Here is a 23,109-nt window from a genome sequence, read left to right as displayed (position 1 = left end):
TCCCCTTGTTAATAAACAGGTGCACGAAATTTAAAAATTATTCGAACGTTTCGATTATTACTTTCTTGTAATGTCCACAATTTTTAAGTTATAGATAGCGAGTTTTGAAAAGAAATAGATAAACTATAACACTATAAAACACACAAGATATATTTATAAATAAAATATTTGTCAACAAAACAATTCAATATGATAAAAATACTTGAACTCACTTTATAAAATTTACCGCTCAAATGAAAATGACAAACACAACGAAAGCGAAAAGTCGACCAATCAAGAATTACCATTAACACGATTGGCTAAAATTTTTTGCACAATTTCGTCTAGCGCGAAATTTTAATTAAGAAAATTCAAAGTGAAATTAATCGAACGTAACCTTTACGATCGTAGTAGGGTAAACTCGTGTATAAATTTATCTAGTTAATAATAATATAATACTTATATAATCACTCTATTTTTTACATAATATAACATATCATTATATATATATATTTAGATGTGTCTGTAATTTGTTGACGAATATTGTAGGTTAGATGCTCTTATACGCGTTTGACTTCCTGAAGTTAGATAATATTTATCTGTTAACAATAATCAAATTGTTTAATTATATAAGCGACAATAATGATATTGTTAAAATTCAAGTCTGAATCAACATATTATTCAATCTACAAATGTGCTTTATTTATCATATTTATCACAAGTACCTCATCACTTTTTATTTATTTAAATAAAATCCAACCGCATTATTATATCGATGAAATGTTTCACATACCACAAACTTTACAATATTGCGATGGAAATTTTACTGTGGTAAATAAAGAGTTTCTTTTATTTTTCACTTTTTACTAATATTATAAATATCAAATTAATATAATGTATTTTATATTGCATTGCTTTTATTTCAGTGGGACTCAAAAATTACAACTTTACCTGGCTTGTATTTTCTCACAGCTGCAATATTATCTCCTTTAAATCTTTGTACTATATTTTATATAAGATGTATAAATTTATTTGGTACATTTGCTAACTTTTATCTTACGTATTCTTTAATGAAGCAAATACATAAAAATAATTGGGAAGATTGGATGCAGTTAGAGATAGCATACGATATTACAATGTTTCCTCCATTATTTTTCTGGTTTTTTCTATATTATACAGATGTTGTATCTGTCAATGTTGTATTATTGATGTTATTACTACACTTTCAATCATATTACAAATTTTCAGCTTTCACTGGTATGTATAATAACTTATAATACTTACTTTTATTTAGCAAATGCATACATTCTTTCAAAGCATAAAAATATGTATTTTTACATTTTACTTGTTATGTTATATAGGATTGTTAAGCATTTTGATCAGACAAACAAATGTTATTTGGGTTATATTTCTCACCTTGGAACGTCTTGTGGATTTAATACATCAACATTCGCAGAAACCTACAATGGCTGTTGCCATTAATACACCGGTTCATTTAAAGGTAAGACACACAAAATATTGTATTAAAATTGAGAGAAACATATGACATAATTCTATATAGTCTTTGTGAGCAGAATATGACAAAATTATGTACTTTTTAGTTGTTATGGAAGAGTATAGTGGATGAAGCAAATAATGGTAAAATCTCATTTATTAAATTCCTTATTAAAATAAGTATTAATCTTTTTCCCTATATAATGGTAGGCATAATATTTTTAATTTTTCTTATTTGGAACGGTGGTATTGTTGTTGGTGATCGTACCGCGCATGTACCAGTGATTCATATACCGCAATTATTTTATTTTTCTGTTTTTCTATTTTCCTTCTTATGGCCTTACATGATACCGCATTGTTCCAAATTTTTTCAAAGTATTCAGGATCATTGGATCTTGTCGAGTTTTATTTTTGCACTTATAACAATTATAGTTCATTGCAATACCCTTGTTCATCCATATGTATTAGCCGACAATAGACATTACACATTTTACATATGGAATAAATTTATGGGGAAATATTTTCTATTAAGATATATGTTAGTACCTGTATATTGTTTTACAATTTATAGCGCACTGTATGGAATAAGTCATATAAGATTTGCAACGAAAATTAATTTTATTTTCTGCACAACTATAGCTCTTGTATTACAGTTATTATTAGAACCACGATATTTTATTATCCCCTATATTTTTTATCGTTTAAGTATGAGGAAACCACAAAATTGGCAAATTGTTATGGAATCGTTCACGAATTTGATAGTTAATCTTTTACAATTTTTTATATTTGTTAACAAAGTATTTTATTGGGAAGATCAAATTCATCCCCAGAGAATATCTTGGTAAGATAATTTCTGTTTGATAATTTCTTTCAATTGTTAATAAAATGCAAAAGCTAGGAATCTATTCTGACTAGATTCATTTATAGAAAAGCATATATATCATTTATAAAATTATAAAATAAAATGATATATAATTTTGTTTTTGCTAATAAAAAGTTATCTGAGACGACAATGCTCTATCTGAAAGATATAATTAGATTTACATTTCATTTCTGGATGATTTCGTTTCAGTATCTTAAAATAGAATAGTACAGACTTCAATATAAACGCATAGTCAAGCTTGGCTATTTTCTTTTCATTCTGCTAATTTTAAGTTAGGATTTTTCTATTCTGTTTATTTAATTATGTCTAATAAATGATTAACAAGTCTTTGTTACCTCTCAAATTTAAAATTATGTCTAATAACATACAATATATTTATAAGTTTTCAAAAATCTATTGAAAATGATTGAAATAAAATAAAAATTTTATTTGTTAAATAAGAATCAATAACCAATTGTTTTTTAACTTTTTTATTTGGTATTTTTTCATCATATACAGTCTCTGTAGTTCCAATATTAGCAGTCGCACGAAAATTAGAATATAGATTAAATGAATAGATTTGAGAATTTTTCTTACGTCTATGAAAACAATTATTTTTTATTTATTTTCTATGATATTTGTGATCAGTCCTCGCATGTAATAATTTTATAATTTTTTTATTCGTCGCTAATGTTTCACGCGTACATACGCGTTAGTAAAATTCAGATTACATGATTATAACGATCCAAATTATATGATGAAAATTTGACGATTCGTACAATAAAAATCATTCCGACGCTTAATATTTATTATGTCAGTAATATTTTTTTTTAATAATTATCGTCAAAATATTTATCATATACAATTTGGAAAGCATATGTACATTTGATTGTTGGAATCCTATATGAGAAAAACGATTCCAAATTTATAAATAGAAGTTGAGTTTCATTTTATAATACTTATCGAGAGAGTGATGCTCTTGTTTTATTGTTGATCATTTCATTTTATTTTAATATAATATAATATAATGTAATACAATAGAATAGAACATATTCTTTGAATTTCATTATTGTATTTATCATATTATTGCTCGATATTCTTTACATCAGTATAATGCATCTACGATATACTATACAACGCATTGTAAATAATAATATTAGTAACAACTGATCTTCATATTAAGCCTAAGACCTAAACGAACTTAATTTATTACATAGGAAATGACAGGTATTTAATAATAATAAACTTAATTATATCTCTTACTTTTTTGTTTATCGTTTCTATCTTAAAAAGGGGATTGTATTTAAGTAGATACTTTGATACAAAAATCATAACAAGGGATATGAATATATTCGAAAAAATAAAAACTATATAAAGACTTTTCTTTTTGTTTTGTACATTGCAAAATGATTTGCAGCAAAAATATATATATATATATATATATATATGTATACGTAAATACATATTTGTATCTTTTACTGACTTCTGCGTCAATATGATTAATGGAATAATCTGTTCATTGCATTTCTTTCACATTTTATCTCTCATTTTTACAACGTCGTTTGTATATATATATATATATACCTAAAAAGAAATAAAAAATAAAATCGAAACGCTATCATAAATTTAAAAACTCATTGTAATATCCGTTACTTTGTATATAAATCTTTGAGAAAAAATGTCCTATTTTTAAATATGTAATAATTTTCCTCTAGACTATATATATTTATTTATGTGTGTGAGTAGTATTCATTTTCAATATAGAATTTTTGTTTATAAGTGACTCAATTACTAATTCGTGATTGTTTTCTTTTTAATAGGAAAGAGATATTTTCTTCTTTTTTTCATATTTTTTCTTTTTTTTCGTTTCCTGTTATCGGAACGGCTACATTCTTCGACTTTACACAAATCTGTGCAGAATATAACTAACGCTTTTACAATTTTAAAATTATTCAAAACGTTGACAGCCATAATTCGATATGCAAAACTTTTTTGATACAACTCTGTCTGTCTGTCTGTCTGTCTGTCTGTCTGTCTGTCTGTCTCTCTCTCTCTCTCTCTCTCTCTCTCTCTGTCTCTGTCTGTCTCTCTCTCTCTCTCTCTCTGTCTCTCTCTCTCTTTCTTTTTTTCTCTATTTTATTTCTTCATCAAAATAAGAATTAATATAATGCTAAATTAGAAATAAAACAACAATTATCGACGAATTAATTGTGCGAAAAAAAATAAAATCAATGCATACGTCGCTTAAAAATTTATACACCTTAACACAAGCTATTTGTTAATTTAATTAATCAATTCAACACTGGTTATCGAACCGAAAATAAAAATAAAGAAAATCTTGACCTTTTTTCCCTTGGTATTTTATATACGATATTTATAACTTTCTGCCTAGGAAGCACGGCATGCTCTCTATGTACAAATAAGTCAATTTACAATAGTGCAATATCAAGACCATATTATCGAATTCATAGAGTTTACTTGACCATAGTACATTTCTTTTCTTAAATGGAAATGATTTTTCACGTTAAAATTAAAGGACAATCATGATAAGAAGAGGACCAAATATCAACGAAGAGTGATGATCCCTGAATATGTATGTATATTTAACAAAAATTGTTAATAAACGAACTAGTAATTATAAAAGTGATCTAAGTCACTTAAGATCTTCAAAGACATATTTTTATTATTTTTTTAACCTTAATGTCGAAATATCTTCAAACAAAAATTAATCTAATTCCAATTAGATCACTTTTATAATAACCGGTTCGAATAATCTCTCATTTGATATTTTTTCTACAGTAAAAGGTCTTCTTCAATATAATGATTGAATGGTACACCATTTTTTCAGAAAATGTTCTTCCGACTTTAGGACATATTACATTGGCAATATTTCTTATGGTACAAAGCTTTAGCATGCAACGATGTCCAATGTTCGATCAAAAATCGTAAGTTGAAATTATTATTTCAAATATGACTGCATATAGACTGTCCCAAATACGATAGACAAAAAAATCTCTGGTTATTACTTGTTATTAATAATATTTCATATTAATACAATGAAGTGCATATTTAGTGGCTTAGGCAGATTCAATTCGAGCTCTCACACTTGCGCTACATTTTTACTGGTCCAGAGATAGTTACTCGCTTTTTCTTGTTTCTTTTTTTGGTTTTCTTTTTACATTGTTCCCCTCACCATTCTTTCTCACAAAAAACCTTTCACTATCACTATGTTCACTAGAATCGAATAAACTCCCCTCGATTGGTCATTGATCTGTACTGTTCGCTGGAGTGTGTGTTCATGTATTTATATATTTATATATTTATATTTCATAATTAAAAATGCACTATATATCGACACTATACTACAGTAAACAATACTACTGCAATGTAGGAGATTTATTTTCGATCCCACGGCTATGAGGTAAACGTTTGCCTTTAAATTCAAAGTTAAATCAAAGGCTTCACCGTCATGTTGATGGTTCAGCTTAAGAACATCCCATTATTCTTCTTTCTTTTCTTCTTCAACTTCTTCCTTTTCTTTTTCTTTAGATTACAAATAGGAGAAATACTTTAGGCACTAAATCACATAGCTTTTTTTTCTTGCACCTATCCATCGTAGAAACAGGTTCGAGAAATAAAACGGACGAGTACTTGGGACTCTTTCTTATCTTCGGTAAATGATGTTAAATTTGACCAGACATCATACTATTTGTTCTTTCAATTTGACGAGATTTGTCGAACCATAAAGTTTCATATTCAATGGTGCACTCGGTTCATTTTTTTTTGTTTGCGTATGCCACGCTAGTATTTTCGTACAATTGTCTGCCAATAATTGAACGTCTCGTGGTTCCAATGGTGCAAGACTTTTCAAGAAACCATCTTCCTCGTAACCAGCCCTAAACGGCATTGTCGCGTTTGGCCTTTGAAGTAAAAATTTAACATTCACAGCAAAACCTGCCATGTCCACAGGAAATTTACGACCTGCGACCCATCCATCATAAAAACCAGCAAACGTTCCGTTCTTTATGATCGGCGAGCTTAAACCAAATTTAGTGCAAAGACCAACCGGAAACATTGACACCGTTTTTGTTTTGCGGATCTGAAATGTTCGTATATTTGACAATTTTCGAATATAGTGTTTTAGTAATAAACTTGTTATAATATTACATATCATGTTATCATAATATCAACTCATTTATTATTTATTACATATAGAGATAAATTGTGTATGAAAAATATTGATCATAAATTAGATGATATAAGTAAATTTAAATTTTGGTAAATTGACAATCAAAGATCAATATCTTGCTAATTTGAAAACTAAAATATTCTGTTAGAAACAGGCAAATTTGTATAAAGAAAATGAGCTTATTACCTCGTCGAACAAAGCTATGTCGTAGGTGTTATCGTCATCAGCGAAATAAAGTACCCCTTTCGTTGCGTTCGCTCTTATCCATTGCAAGCCGCGATTTCTGTTGGAAACACCGCGTGGTTTTGCACCATTTTTAAATTTATATTTCTCTGGCATTGGCGCTGAAACAAATAACGTTCTCTCGTTACATTATTACGAATTATTTCTTATAATTATTAACAAGTATTTTCATCAAATTGAAATTACATATAGATAGTAATATCATCGTCTGCTATTAACGTTGATTTAATAATTAAAATAAATGAAAAAAACAATGAATATATCTATTTGCCTTTACACATGAAATAAATGTGGATATATATTATAAATAAAGAAATATGAATATACTGATCAATAAAGTACACTCTTTCGGTATTAATATTTTCCTTTTAAAATAATCTTCAGTGGTTGCACTTAACTTAATTAATTTTCAACGACTTCTCTTTTTAATCAGAGAACAAAAATATCCGTATATTTTTTTATGGAGGAGAGTAGTTAAAAGTAGAAGAAGTTTTTAGCATAACAGAAGAGAAAAAACTTCTTAACGATGATGAAGTATTGGAAAACGAAACAGAAGATATACTCACCCGTCAAATGATCGAATTTTAATTTAGTACGTTCGAGTAGTCTGGTAACTTGTTTCGTGGCAACGTATGCATCCTCTATTACGAGCCAGTGAACATTTTTGACTAGCATAAGCGTGTGAGACATCCTAGTGAGCTCTGGAATTTGTTCTGGTCTACGATACGTCGGGGTGATGATGTAGAGAGGATCTAAAGATGATATTTCATTTTTCGTGGACGACGATGATGATAAAGTGGAAGGCGGCGGCGGCGGCGACGGCGGCGACGGCGGCGGCGTACATGAGACGTTCGAGGTGACAACTTTTGGACAGGGTTGTAAAATTCGCGAATCGTTTTCCGTTGTTTCAAGAACATTTTTGTTGTTCAATTGTAACAAAATTTCTTTGAATAACAACGTACCAACTTCCGGACTGAGACCGTTCAAGTCTTGTACTCGACGTACTGCATTCATTATCTGTGAATTCATTTTTATTTTGAAGACAAATTATGTTATCAATAATGATATATGCAGATATTTTGTTGTTTTGTTCTTTTTTAATTTTAATTACAAAACAACAATCATTACCATTTCCGAGGTAAACCTTGGGAATCTAATATGATGTGATTCAACCTCGTCGTCGATAGATCCACCGGCACTAAAATCGATCGCCTGATCGAATCTAACCCCGGTGGATAAATGGTATTGATAAAATACCACGCAAACACCTACTAAAGCTATCATTCCCATTTTCATGGACGGTTTCATTTTACAACTGCCTGTAATCAAGATATTATCGAGTATTTACTTGTGCTGGAACAATTATTTAAAAAATCAAGATTAGGATTTTTAATAAAATCTTTTGATACCTGACTGATAATGTTGTACACATTGAATACCTTGCCTATGTCCTCGTTGTTACTTCTTCTTACGACTCTAAAGTTTTCTAACCTGTCAAAAATTAAAACGTTTACCAATATTTCATACATTTTTGATAAGAAAATATATTATCATTTTCGAATACGATAAGATCTAATCAATGTGTATTAAGTTTATTAATTTAATACGTATCATTAAATACAACTGATAATTAAGTTAATCTCTAAATGATAGCAAGGAGATCTTTAATAAATATCGTGAATGAAGAACTTAAAATAAATGAATAAGCTACAATAAATATCATAAATTATTATCTTCCATTGTCTTAATATAGAAATAATTTTTGATTAAAGAATAACAAAGAGTAGATTTTTCACTTTTAAACGATCAATTTAATTAATAATTAAAAACCCATTTGGATATCATTTTTGAATGAATTTTAATTGAACGATATTTCGTTAGAAATATTATATTAAAGAAATAATCGTAATAAATAGAGTACACTATTTATACATTAACCGCTTGGGCTACAAAGACGTGCCACGCACGTCGAGATGCTTTTGTTTCAAAACTGCGAGCGACGTGTACCCACGTAGATAGGCGTTTATCACATAATGAAAATGACGTATCCTACGTGAAGCGCAAGTGGTTAACCCTTTCACTACTACGGGTGACTATAGTCACCCGCCACAAAACGACACCCGCACACGACGGGTGACTATAGTCACCCGTCACACGATGCCACCTATACACGACGGGTGACTATAGTCACCCGCTCCAAAAATGGAACCAAATGTTAAGATAAATGGTATCGCTTCGTGTATTATTAATTGTATTGTTGAATTAAAAATATATCCATGGAAAAATTATGAACACAAATCATTTTGTTTCTAAAAGTAATGTCACAAAGTCGTTTTTGAGACAAAAGGTTCCGAATGCTAAAGACTGCGCGCACTTAATGTTCTTACTTTCGGTACGTCGCTCCGTTCTAGACGAGGTACTCCGCGGCGAGGCCCACCGTAGCGAAAGGGTTAAGATAAAAAGATAGATAATCAATTTTTATAATTATAATTGTGATAAAAAAATATAATTTTTAATATGAATTCAACCTTGAATAATATCTTTATTATTTAAATAAATTCAACAAAAAATAAAGCTGGATACAATTGCGCAAATCAATAAAATGTTTTTCTAGCCTATCCATTTTTTTTATTTACAAAGACACGAGAAACCAATTGATGGAAAAAATACATACTGATAACCTTTAAATTTCATAAAAAGATGGCCTCGAGGAAAAAATTCTTTAGACCGTTAAATGTGTCCCTTTAGAAATAGCGTAAAACGTTGGTCCTGAATATTTAACAGTAAAATCAAAAATAAGAAATGTTTAAGGTAATTAATAATTATTGTGAATCATCACTTAAATACAATCAGATATTTAATAATCTATAAGTTTATCGCGATTATTAATTTTGTAGATTCGATCGTTGATAAATAAAAATCAAAGTTATGTGGGATAAACTTGAAAAATAATTAAAAAAGAGTATTTTGTATAAGAAATAAAATTTAATTTATACTTGCAAATTACGATTTTTGGTAAGAACTATTCCAACTCAAATCTACCATCTCATAGAAAATATTCATCAATAAATTTGCAATAACTCACTCTCTACAACTAACACTCTAATCTTTTTCCTCACCATTTCTAGCCTCTATGTCTTATCTCTCTCATTTCCTCATCGTCGTTAATAAGAGAGAGTTCCTATATCGCAGGTAGCCTCTTTGTTTTTCGAACTTCCAAGAATAGTATAAACGATAGGGGAAGGAACGATGTTTCTTTAATATCCTACATACCAATATCTATTTCCATATACACACACATACATTCTGTTCACACATCTTACAGTTATGATATACAGAATGAATAAGAGTTGCTTTCCTCACAATATTTAAATGAGTTGTTAGAAGAAGAGTTTATAGAACAGTCGTTCGATAACTTACAATTATAATACGATAACAGACAATAATCATCGGATGTGTTCCGTCATATGCAAATCGATAATTAAACGATGAAAGTTGTGCATTAAATATAATGAACACCAATTTGAATGATACATTCGAAAAAATGTTGAAAAATGAATATATACAATTGCATAAATCAGTGGTTTCCAAACTTTTTTGTTTTATCGCCCCTTTCCAGAAAAAGTATTACTTATCACCTCCCTGAAAATTAATTTGTTGGTTTTCCTTTTTTTTGTAATTCAAAAAAGAAAATTCATCGTCCTCACTCCCTCTTCCCAAATTCGCCTGTGGCCATCAGCCCCCCCTGAATCGCTTCATCGTCCACTTTGGGAACCACTGGCATAAATAAATGTTTAGAATTATTTTTGAGAAAGCGACTTTGATCCTTGTGTCACGAGGAAGCTCGAGAAACAAGCGTTGGATAAACTTTGTGCGAGAAGCAAAGCGAAGGCGTAATGCGATAAAACTGGCAGGAAGAACATCCGTTTTCAGTTGAAATTCTATCGATAAACCGCTACTAATGTATTCAAGAGACGAACAATAATACAATATCAAATCGAATCTTTTTTTACTACATGAATCAACGAATTTCTCAAAAGACAAAGAGAGTGAAAATTGTGATCTCCGAGAGAAAGAGAAAGAGAAAGAGAAAGAGACCATGTGATTCGTTCGTCGATACAAGTACTTTATTATATCTCTCTTCCTACGTCGAACAAAGTGACCAATTAAGCCATCATCAACGAAGATCGCGAATATAATATAAAAATATTTTTCCGCTTATAATCGTGTCCCTCTACCTCTCGACACTGTTAAAAATTACACATTTACCTACACACGATGACAAATTCAAAATAATCCCGAAATTTTTCTTTTTCTTCTTTTTCCTTTGGTTCTTTTTTTTCTTTTATGTATAAATTTCATTCTCAAAGTGAAGATAAAAAAGACTGCTAATTATTTTAAAAGCACGATTAATATAAAAAAATATTATTTAATTTCAAAATATATCTAGCGTGAACCGAACCAATTTGTTTCTGCACATTTTCATTCCCTCTTGAACGATATAAATAAAAATAACACGTTTAATTATACTTTCGATCGTTATTTTAAAATTTCTTTTTTTAGACCGTGACATTTTGAGAGTTAGATTTACACGATAATTGGTATCAATTGATTCAATGATACGTAGATCGAATAATAATAATAATAATAATAATAATAATAATAATAATAATAATAATAATAATAATAATAAAAGTAATTTTAGACCCTATAAATGTATTGTTTCAAGGAGTCAATAGTCTAGAACTATTTTGCTCTCTAATATCTGTACGCTAAGCTACAATTTACATAAAATAATCTATCGTGTTCTATACTAGCTAGATAATACAAGGACGCCACTAATACACGCGTATCATTCTAATCGATGTGCGTGCGATCGCACTATATAACATATACGTTCTCTCCACATAATATACTACTACGTATAAAAGTACCTTGCACGCAATTGAGTTTGTATTTAAAAAAAAAGAAAAAAACACGATTCTCAAAGGATTATAAAATAGAGCGAGATAAATATTGAAAGTACGTAAACTAACAGTCAATAATAACACATCGCGATCAATTACACATCGTACAAAATTATTCACTTTTCATTTATTTTACAGTAGATTATTCTATTTACGTTAAAAAAAGCAAATATATAACGGTATGTAGTTGTTGTTTTCTATTTAATATTAACGTAGGCAAGTTCAACGATTGTTTTAGGTTTTTTTTAGAAAGAATTAATATTTTCGTGAATTGAGAACAATTTAAAATTCGTTGCCTTGTCATCTATTTCGAAGTTTTACACATAAAATATATAAATTTTTAGTATTATTATTACATGTCGAATATATGTGAACATTTTTAATATATAATTATAATATATAATTATAATTTATTTTACGTAATAAATGAATAAGAAGATTGATGACTGCTATGTAAATACTTACATAGGCGTATTATGTACATATGTATGCGTTTCTTAAATTTCTTACAATTTGCATATTCAAATATTGTAACAGAATTGAATAATATCTTCTTTTTCATTTACCCTAAACATGTGTACTTCGCGTTTTATTAACGCGCGATATATTTTCAAAATTATTTGTTTAACATTCGAATGAACAATTGAGAATAAAAAAACGAAAAAGATAATTCGTTCGTTTGTTATTTTCGTCAGCACGTTGCAAGTATGTTCCATTTACGTATGTTGTTCTTAAATTAGAAGAATAAAAAATTAGTTTATTGCGTAGTTGATATAATTAGATCGTTGTTAACAGAAATTGCATATTAAACTAATTTCTTTTAATTCTGAATTCAATTATGCAAATACACGAATAAAACGGTGCATCCGAGGAAATTATTCTTAACACGTAAAATGCAATAACATCTAGGCAAACTCGATCAATCCTTTCAATTAAAATTACAAATTTTGGATAATTTTCTATTTTTAAATCGAGAAAGTTCTTTTTAATTTACAATTTTTGAAATAAATTTATAAATAAGAAAAACTTAATATTAAACGAATGAACGAACGAACAAATGAACACAGTAGATCTTTTGTTCATTCTTCGATCAAACAAGACGACGGTTGACATACTTCTATAATGCTTTTTTCATCGAATAAAAGCAACGAACTAACCGAGACGAGACTGCGGAATTAAGAAAATCGATGTGTGTGTTATACATGTGTGATTCTATGTAGACACAATAGATGTCGATTCATTTATCAAGACTACTATACACCTTATAAATTATTCTAATTTATATAGATTCGAAAGATTCAATGAAGCATGTATTCTTGGATTACGTGTACGATAGGTTATCTGCCTACAGGCGAATTTCGTATATCAATTATCAATAATTGATACACGAAAATGAAAACATCATTTCAATAATTAAATTTATTATATTTAAAATACTGAAATTAACAAAATTGATAATTAAATAGAGGAAAACGAAAATAGAAATGTATAATAAAATAAATTAAATAAGCACAAAAAAGAAGAAAAAAAAGATATTTTAATTAAAACACTCAATCATTAAATTACATCGATGAAAAAAACAAACTACCTAAACGAATCTAACTGGATTTTTTGATACCATAAAACATGGAAAATTACGAAAGATAGATATCGCAAAAAGTATTATTATTTAATCGAGTGTTTGCTTCAACGATAATTCCGAATAAAGATCTAAATCTAACTTCAATGAGATTAAGAAATCACTATTACGGTATAAACCGAAAGAGAATCGTAGAGACACACGTGCAACGGTAAATACGCGGCGCGTGAAATACTAGTGGCTATAAAACCTAAGCGACTCATAACCGTTGAACACGTGCTACAGCAAATTCGACGGAAAGTATCCCGCTCTCGTGTCGCAACTTAACCGTATGCATGAACGTAAATGAAGTTTATATTTTTTCGTGGTACGCTAAACGAAAACAACCAACCAAAATAAAAAATATGCATTTATATATTAAATATTTAAACATAATCTACGTACGTTTAAAATACGATAGATATACAATACATATGTAACATTGTCCTCAATAAAAACTTTTCTCCTTGATATTTAAAATAATAAAAAATTAGTATATCTAGATCTAAATTACGAATATAATTAATTGACATGGCACGCGAAAATAAATGGATACGTCTTATCGCGAGATACAGGGAAATAAAAATCACAAAATAAAGATAAACGGTTTCTTTCGTAAGATTTTGTAAATAATATTGTTATTTTTTTATTTAATTTTAGTTTGCAATACGTTTCGAATATTCGTCTTTCAATTTCGGAAACGTGTTGCGAGAGTGGTAAATAAATAGTATAATCGCATAGATATCGGTCTCGCGTGGACAAACCAAATCCACCCACAACAGAAAGATAGAGAGGAAATCGCGTGACTGAAAGTTTGAAAGTCCGATTTAATTACATCTTGCAGCGATAGGAGTACGTATATACACACATATACATAAATACACGCATATACGCGTTTTAGATTGGAACACGCGAGTCATACGTCGAAGTTTAATGCAAGAAGTCGTTACGCGTGATTGAGTTTATAGTAAAATAAAAATTAAAAAAGATAATAACAACTGTAATAATTTTAAAATTAAACGAAGAAAAAAAAGGAGAAAAATAGATGAGAAAGAGAAAGAAAAAGAGAAAGATATACAGAGAGAGAAGGAAAGAAATAAAATAAGAAATAGATTGTTTACATCCTCTTCGATGTTTTATCTTTTTTTTGTAAAAAATAAAATAAAATAAAAATGAAATAAAAAACATATTGCCTCCTCCTTTTTCTTTTTCCTTCTCCTAATCGTGGGCTCTAATTATTTTTAGATATACCATTTTACGCTTACTCGTAAGAGCGTACTGACCGCATGTCGGTCGACTTTGTACGTCTTCTCCTTTCATCGGTTATTCTCTTTCGCATGATTCATCGCACTCTGTGTATTTGTGTGTACTCGTATGTGTGCGTGCGTGCGTGCATCAGTGTATTTCCCCCATAAACTTCAAATTTATGTCGTGATTTATCGCGTGTTTATACGAAATACGGAAAATAGAAGAAGAAAAAGAAAAAAAAGAAATAAATAAAAAGAAATGTAGTTGATAGTTGGTATCGAATGAGAGAAGTAACGCGCGAATGGATGCGTGTACGCTCGTCGCCGAGCCGCGACTGACGAACTCGCAAATCGTCTGCGGGTGCACTAGCAGCTTGCGCTAAACTCTCCTCCACTATGACGACCTCGGCAACTCATTCAGGTTAGATCGAAATGGCGCAGCGCACTCCTCGGTGTGTGTTCATATATTATATCTCGTGCGCATACTGCCCGCATTCGCTCGAATTTTACGCGCCTCGTACGATCTCTATCTATGAATGTGTTATATGTATATATGGTATCTACATCTCGAGACACCGTAAAATTTTCTTTTACGAGACAGCCCTCGTTCTCCTATCGGAATAATAAAGAATTCTTGAGAAACGTGAGTTCGCCTTTGCGATTCGCTCTTATGTTTCTTATATACTCTTATGTATTAATATATATGTATTCGTATATATATCTGTGTACGTGGTTCGTTCGTTTCTAATCTCGTTTATTGTTTGATATCGATCATTGGATTTGCAAATATATTTATCAATTTAATTTCCCAAGACATTTTAAATTCTAATAGATATTTAGACATATATATAGATATCGTTTATTCGTATATATTACATATATATGTTATACATGAGGAGCGACAAATAGGTCAACGAATAATAAAGAAAGTCGATTGAAAGGTGTTTTTATCTCGTGGATTTAAATTAGAAAAAAATAATATGGAATGAAATAAAAATAACGGAGAATTCAATTTGGAAATTAATTTGTTAAAACGTATACGTGATTTCTTTCGAGTATAAAAACGACGTGTTTAAGTACTTCGAAACAAATCTATTTACGAAATGGTATGGACGTATATCTTTCGTTTACATTTGCGGAATAATTTATAATCCCATTTTTATTTATTCAATGATTAAGGGGTACAACATACAGACACGGATACGTTTTTACGATAAAAATTATGAAATCAACATTATAAATTATATTTGAAAATAACATCGAGAAAAAAAAATTAATAAAAAAATAATTCATATCATTACAATTAAATCGTTGATCTTATACAAAAAATTAAGAAATGATCACTAAACTTTAAAAACTTACACGATTATTTTTTTCTATTCTTTCTATTTCTTCTTATTGTTTCTGTATTGCACAGACATCGAGGAAACATCATCGTATCGTATAACCATTAAATGTGACGGTTCAGTATTTAAACGACTAGAGAAGAACATTGAAAGAGAAAGAGAGAGAGAGAGAGAGATGAATTATGTGTGTATATCTATCATAAGATATATCGTTTCTTATGCGTTCCCCTTGCAACCACAAGTATGCCCAAGAGACGTGGTTACTTTATAACCAACTCATAAGGAAACGGATAATTCGATAATTCACGTGACCTAGTCACGCGCCATATCCGCGCTTTTATTTGACTCTATTGATTTATATGTTTCTTTCTCTTCGATAACCAATACACGTATATAGATGTATAAATATATATACAGGGTACCCTAGGTCTGAAAGAGGCCACCTAAATATTTTCTTTTTTGTTAATAATATGAAAAACGTTTAAAACATACTTTGATTGGTTTTGAAAAAAGTATATAATAGAAATCAATCCAAGAGTATCTTTTATTAAACATTTTTCATATCATTCAAAACAATGAAAATATTTACGTAGTTTTCTCTGATTGGAACACCCTATATATTTGTGCATAGTAGCTCACCTAGTTAAAGTTTGCGTATTCGTTAAAATAAATATTAGGAACAGAACAAATCCTACTAGACTGGTAACTATAATACGATTCGATCTATGAACGAATTATTGATACGATTCTCTTTGTACAGGTGAATCTACTGAATGTAAACATTCATGTATGATTCATAATTCATGCGATAATAAAAGAAATAATAATCATACAGGTCAATCTATCGTAATACAAATAAATTAGATTAAATATCAAAAGAAGCTTTCATTTAGTTCCGTTTCGTTTCATCCGAAAGGATTGTTTGAAAGTTCTGCGGATTGATGTGTGTATGTGTGCTGTTATGATAAGACTAACGGTAATCGGAAATCTCTTTAAATTTGAAGACTCTTTTTTTGAAAGGGGGTTGTAAGAGAGGATGATAAGGAAGGAGGGGGTCGACAACAGTGCTTTCCGTGACTGGTGGTCGATAACCACAATCAGCAGATACCATGTGATGTCTCTCGCTAGCTCTCTTTTCTGTTCCTCTCCTTCATTCTCTCGCTACACCTTCAATGTATGTATGTATGTATGTATGTAATGTATATGTATACGTATAGTACTTACTGGCATATTGATCCAGACTTGCAAGACATATGTGTAACATATAATAGAATCTGGGAAGCTTAATTACGGATTTCTTGATATTGCAATAATTAATGCAACTGCTGGTGTTGCGAACTCAACAGCAGATGTTTGTCGTATCTACCGGAAGGAACTTAAGAAAGTTTTCTCAATAGCAATTATTGAGAATCGAAATGTGATATCATGCATAACGTTTCGTTTTAAAATGAGTTTTGACAAAATAATATTAATAATAATAATAATAATAATAATAATAATAATAATAATAATAATAATAATAATAATAGAAGTTACATTAATTGATGTTGGAAAAATATTTCTAGCAGATAATTGTACGTTTAAAATGCAATATAACGAGAAAATGGAATATAACGCGATAATGCGCGAATAACATAGATGACAGGCTGACGAAGCGTAATATGAAATTTCATGGTTGGAAAGACTTGAATTAAATGAAAATGATCGTAAAAAATGTTGATATATTATAAAGAAGAATTTATATCCTTTATATCGTATAGTACTCACCTAGTAAGCTAAAACTTGATCGTCCAAGCACAATTGCGAAATGTTCCGGAAATTACGATTGCGGAATCGAAAACATGTTCTTCTCCTTCCAATAAACTTCGCTTCCTCAAGCAAGATCTTATCTTGGTGAAATGACGGAAACGGTAACTCCTACTCGAAAGAAAAAAAAAATAAAGGACAAAAATAATAACGATCGATTCATTGGGTATTTATCAAAAATTGAATATTACTATTGTTCATTAGTTTTCTATTTTCTTTTATTTTCTATTTTTGTTCTTTTTAAAAGAAAAAATAACTTAACACAATAGCAAATGTTATATTCAAAGTATTAATATCGAAAAGAAGATACCTTTGGTACTCTCATGACGACGGCGATTATTAAATTATCTTCTCGACTGTGAAAAGCAAGCGTGTCACGGTCATAGTCATTGTTACGATTTATACGCAAAAATGTTAACTTTATCTACGATATCTTTCAACGTAAATTTTGTATGCATTAAGATTATAAATGAATATTTATATTTCATTTGTTTGAAAATTAAAATTCTTGTATACCAAGTTCGAGCCTTTTTTTATACACGAAAAATATTCTAAACTATAGTTTCTAATCTGATTGATAAATTAAAATGCAAAGATTTTGATCATTCGCAAATCTTGCGTCGTATTATTTTATGAAAAAACATTAAAGGTGTAGAATTGAGATTACATTCAAATATTCGATAATATTCATACATTTGATTATTCGATTCGATATTCGATAATATGCGAATGTTTTACTATTCAATTCGATATCCGATATTTGATAATTAAACGAATATACCTACTATTCGAATACTCTAATAAAAAGTATAAACTTACACTACATTAACCGAATAATTTAGAACAATTTAGATAATATAAAAATAAACAAAATACTTGTTAAATTGTATTGATGAATTTAAAAACGTTTAAACGTAAAGAGTGGCTTAATAAAATGCATTTATTTTTTTTTTAAAGAGAGAATAAATAAAATTGAAAATTATTTGATGTATCACATGTACACTTATTATATTACGATATAGATGTTTATTTGTTTTCATCTCCGTCTTTATTTATATCAAAGGTAATAATAGTTCTTAGTTCGAATAACGATCTCTTACGTTGGAAACAATCAGAGTCTTAATCTAGGCTGAAAGCTTATTAGCAAATACCGCGTAAAAGAGAACTTAAACGTCATCATTAAGCTGTGTCAAATAGGTTTTCACTTTCCTTATTGACCTTCCGGTATGAGTGTTAGTCCCATATACATAGTGACCTGATCTATGCAGAGATAGCGCCACTTTCTTCATCGAACTGCATTTAGAATATTACTATCTAAAAAGATACTTCTATCTGCTCTATTTTCATTAACAAAAATTCTTTTCTTCTATGATTTTTCTTCCACACAAATACACGATTCAGTATTTCGACGATATTCAAAATATCTGGTCATTTTTAAATACACAATTAATTTATACATACATTATAAGTTCGAATATAAATGGTGATTTCTTTTTAGAAAAAAAGAAGTCCATAATTTTATCATAGTCAGAAAAAACTTACGTTAACAACTTTCTTAAGAATATTATTTTTGTATTTTGTTGTATATAACTGACGTATAAAAAAAAATAGTCTTAAAAATCTGTACACCACTTACCATATTTTCACGCCATCGCAAAACAACGACATTTGAGTAATAAAAAACGTATTCTCTTGATTAATTATTATGTTCTAGACATATATCAATAAACAAGATTTCACCAATAAATGCATACTTTAAATAAACTAATAATAGACGAAAAATTATGATTAAAAAAAGAGATACACGATTGAAAGCTCAATTGAGAATGTTAACCGAAAAGAAATGTAAATGAAAAAAGTTTAAACAAAATAAACAAAAAATTAATTCTCATTTCGAAAATCGTGATAACTGATACGATAACAGAGAGACCAAACGAAACGCATTGTTAAATAATACATGAAAAGAAAAAGTCACCTGAATACATTGACGTAGGCGTGTGAGCTCGTAAAATGTTGAAATAAGTAAATAAATTTATCATATAAGATTTGAGAGAGTGGAAGTATAGAATGAAAATCAAATATAGAACGAAAAATATTTAAAACTCACCATGATATTTAAAAAGGATGAAGAATCCGCTCGACGAAGGAAAACTAATCCGCGTTATTTGCGCGGCTGTTAAAAATGAGGATCGTTCGAGCGCGCACTAGTACAATAAACCCTACAGAGGAATCAACGTCTACCACCCCTTCTGGTGAAGGGGTGCTACTGGCATGAGATAGGAGGCCCGTGTCCGGTTCTAACACGCACCGACGACTTTCCTCCTCTTCTTCCATAGGACTCGAAAACTCGCGCATGTTTCTTACGAACAATTGTTGCCTGGCAGCACCAGCCACACCAACTTTACCGTCCGGCGTATATACGTCTATAAAACATTGATGTTTTCCTAAGCTTTTTTACATTCTTTTGAAAACTTTCCTAATTTAGACATTAGATAGTAATAACATTTAAATAAAAATTAACGAACATTACTTTTCTCTCTGATCGTTTATCAAAATTGATCCTTGTTAGAACGATTTATTATCTTTTTACCTTTTATATATGTTCTATGATTTTTTTCTTATTACGTGATAATGTTTAATAAGCTAACTTCTAACAACATATGACGAATTCCAATGGAATTTTATTTTATATTAAGAGATACAAACCATTTTTCTAGATAACTCTTGGGATCTATGTTTTTTCTTATTTTTTTTTTGTTTTTAACTTTTATACGACCTCAACTTAAACTCTTCATTCCATACATTGGCTCTGCGTGCGCATGTGGTCTTACATTAAAGGAGAAGTTTGCATTTAATTTTTTTAGAGGTTATATGGTGTGAAGTTTAGAGATATATGTTCATTTTTATATCTACTTAATATATCAAAGTATTTAGTATTATTTATAAAATATATTTATCGTATAAAAATTATGAAATTATAAAGTCGTTAGAAATGGCTCAATTTTTATCAAGAAGGTTAAAAATATTGCAAATCAGAATCTTACAAAGGCATTACACAAATGATGCACTTAAAAATGTATATATTAGTACGCCAATATTTTATGTAAATGCAGGTAGATTAAATATTATTTTATTTAATAATTTTGCATAATGCCTTTACTTATATCTTTCACATTTATGCCAGCACCACATATTGGACATTTGTACAGTGCAGCATTAGCCGATTGCATTGCAAGGTACAGATCCATGCTTGGTCATACTACGTTTTTAAGCACTGGTACGGATGAACATGGTAATAAAGTAAAAACAGCTGCAAATTTGGCTAAGATACTAATACCAGATTATTGCACACAGGTTTCCAAACAATTCAAGGAAATGTGTGACAAGTTTTCTATTAATTATTCTGCATTTATTCGTACCACTGAGCAACGTCATTTTGATGCAGTTCATCACTTCTGGGTTGTTATATTTCTTTGATCATTGGCATGTGTTTTATATATAAAGAAAGATAAGTTATTACATATTAATTGTTAACGTCAATAAAAATAGTAACGCAATACGTACATACATTTTTAGAATGTTTTGGACACGAAAGGATATATTTATTTAGGCAAATATTCCGGATGGTACTGTACATCAGACGAAGCATTTCTTACCAATATAGAATTAGATGAAATAACAGATGCATCTGGTAAAAAAATTAAAGTTTCTAAAGAATCAGGTCATTCTGTTGAGTGGACGGAAGAAGACAATTATAAATTTAGATTAAGCAATCTTAAAGATGAATTGAAATATTGGATTAAAAAGGGTATAATATTACATACAATAAATTAAATACTAAATACTTATTTTATATTGAAAAAATTATTTTTTTATTCTATAGACACTACAGTACAACCTGAAAAATATCACAAGATTTTATATAAGTGGATAGAAGAAGATATAAGTTCGTATGATTTAAGTATATCGAGACCTACAAGTAGAGTTCCTTGGAGTATCTCAACACCTCAAAACAAAAATCAATCAATATATGTTTGGTTGGAAGCATTAGTAAATTATTTAACAGTATTGGGTTATCCAGATAATACGTACAAACAATTTTGGCCACCGAGTTTGCAGGTAGATTATTTGTATGACATGCTTCGTGAAGTCTAATCAAAAATATATTTTTTTTATATAAAATGTAGGTTATTGGTAAAGATATATTAAAATTTCATGGAATATACTGGCCAGCATTTTTAATCGCTGCTGGATTGGAACCTCCACGAACAATATTGTGCCATGGACATTGGACAGTTGATAATAAAAAAATGTCTAAATCGATAGGTAATGTTATTTCACCTTTTGAAGCAGCTGCTAACTTCACAGAAGAGGGTTTGAGGTATTTCATTTTAAGAGAAGCTGTCCCTCATAGCAATGCGAGTAAGTTTACCATTTCAATCAATATGTCATTCCATTCTATTATGAAGCATAAAGAAAAATAACCTTTGTTTTGATTTTAATAGATTACAGCAATAATAAAATTGTAAGGACAATAAATGCAGAGCTTGCAGATACATTAGGTAATTTGATTAGTCGGTGCACTGGTAATATTATTAATCCATGGGGTGAAGTTCCTAATCCGATGGAGTTTGTTGATGTTTTAAAATCAGACATAGCTATTCAAACCATAGAGAGCATCAATTATTTAGGTGAAAAAGCTCAATCTCATTACAAAGATTATAAACTACATAGCGTAGCTGATGTGACTATGAACGTATTACAAATGGCAAATAAAATGGTAGAATATCATAAGCCATGGGTATTAAGCAAAAATTTAGATAATCGAAATTCTTTTATGGAATTGAAGGCTGTCATTTCTATCGCATTAGAGAGTATAAGAATATCTGCTTTGGTATTGTATCCGATTATTCCAAGATTGGCTAATAATATTCTTGATTTTTTGTCAATACCAAAAGAAAATCGCACCTGGTATGATACGATTTCTCAGTACCAAAAGAAAAGTTTACCAGACAAAAGACATTTTGATCGGAATGGTATGATATTATTTAAGCGAATAAAAAGCTTCATAAATTTGATACATACAGTGATGTATATTTACTATGGCAATATCCCATTGACCTTAATTTATAACCATTTAATTAATAGTGATTGAACGTTAATTGAAGAAAATCATTGTGTCTTCTACATAAAATAGTAATTCGTTTAGGTATTATGGCAATAAATTAAAAGACAAATTTGTAGTATATCTATAGGATCTAATTATAAAAATATACGAAATATAAAATGCGTGCGGAAAATAAAATGCTTGACATTTTGTGAAAGATAGTATAATAGATGGCGCATAAGTATGAAAAC

The 23,109-nt window shown here is 29.4% G+C and overlaps 3 protein-coding genes across 12 annotated transcripts; 2 read left to right on the top strand and 1 right to left on the bottom strand.

Moving 5' to 3' along the window:
* Nucleotides 1-314: 314 nt before the first annotated feature.
* Alg10 (alpha-1,2-glucosyltransferase Alg10) lies at nt 315-3,788 on the top strand. Its single transcript, XM_015332792.2, has 4 exons — nt 315-810; nt 906-1,236; nt 1,341-1,480; nt 1,581-3,788. Exons 1-4 carry the CDS (start codon nt 622-624, stop codon nt 2,316-2,318), a joined length of 1,398 nt encoding a protein of 465 aa, XP_015188278.1. The 5' UTR covers nt 315-621; the 3' UTR covers nt 2,319-3,788.
* Nucleotides 2,811-20,088, bottom strand: GlcAT-P (Glucuronyltransferase P). 8 transcript variants are annotated; one of them, XM_089174098.1, is made up of 8 exons: nt 19,859-20,088; nt 17,713-17,862; nt 8,177-8,258; nt 7,896-8,086; nt 7,730-7,784; nt 7,334-7,630; nt 6,711-6,868; nt 2,811-6,434 (listed from the first exon to the last, which is right to left on the bottom strand). In XM_089174098.1, exons 4-8 carry the CDS (start codon nt 8,073-8,075, stop codon nt 6,036-6,038), a joined length of 1,089 nt encoding a protein of 362 aa, XP_089030224.1. In that variant the 5' UTR covers nt 8,076-8,086; nt 8,177-8,258; nt 17,713-17,862; nt 19,859-20,088; the 3' UTR covers nt 2,811-6,035. The 8 variants fall into 8 exon arrangements, with proteins under 8 accessions (XP_089030224.1, XP_015188252.1, XP_015188253.1 ...); XM_015332766.2 differs by adding an exon at nt 18,062-18,107 and having other exon boundaries at nt 7,334-7,784; nt 19,859-20,084; XM_015332767.2 differs by adding an exon at nt 17,170-17,186 and having other exon boundaries at nt 7,334-7,784; nt 19,859-20,084.
* Nucleotides 20,089-20,469: 381 nt separating this feature from the next.
* MetRS-m (Methionyl-tRNA synthetase, mitochondrial) lies at nt 20,470-23,056 on the top strand. 3 transcript variants are annotated; one of them, XM_089174097.1, is made up of 7 exons: nt 20,818-20,864; nt 20,936-21,028; nt 21,106-21,210; nt 21,328-21,559; nt 21,635-21,870; nt 21,939-22,173; nt 22,257-23,056. In XM_089174097.1, the coding sequence occupies exons 3-7, from the start codon at nt 21,127-21,129 to the stop codon at nt 22,904-22,906; spliced, it is 1,437 nt and encodes a 478-aa protein (XP_089030223.1). In that variant the 5' UTR covers nt 20,818-20,864; nt 20,936-21,028; nt 21,106-21,126; the 3' UTR covers nt 22,907-23,056. The 3 variants fall into 3 exon arrangements, with proteins under 3 accessions (XP_015188247.2, XP_089030223.1, XP_015188248.2); XM_015332761.2 differs by having other exon boundaries at nt 20,470-20,864; nt 20,936-21,210; XM_015332762.2 differs by lacking the exon at nt 20,818-20,864 and having other exon boundaries at nt 20,936-21,043.
* The last annotated feature ends 53 nt before the right edge of the window (nt 23,057-23,109 follow it).

This window comes from Polistes dominula, unplaced genomic scaffold, assembly GCF_049000335.1.
Source record: "Polistes dominula isolate Pdom_NZ unplaced genomic scaffold, Pdom_raw_medaka contig_277, whole genome shotgun sequence".
Classification (NCBI taxonomy): Eukaryota; Metazoa; Arthropoda; class Insecta; order Hymenoptera; family Vespidae; genus Polistes; species Polistes dominula.
This window is presented reverse-complemented; position numbering and strand designations above follow the sequence as displayed.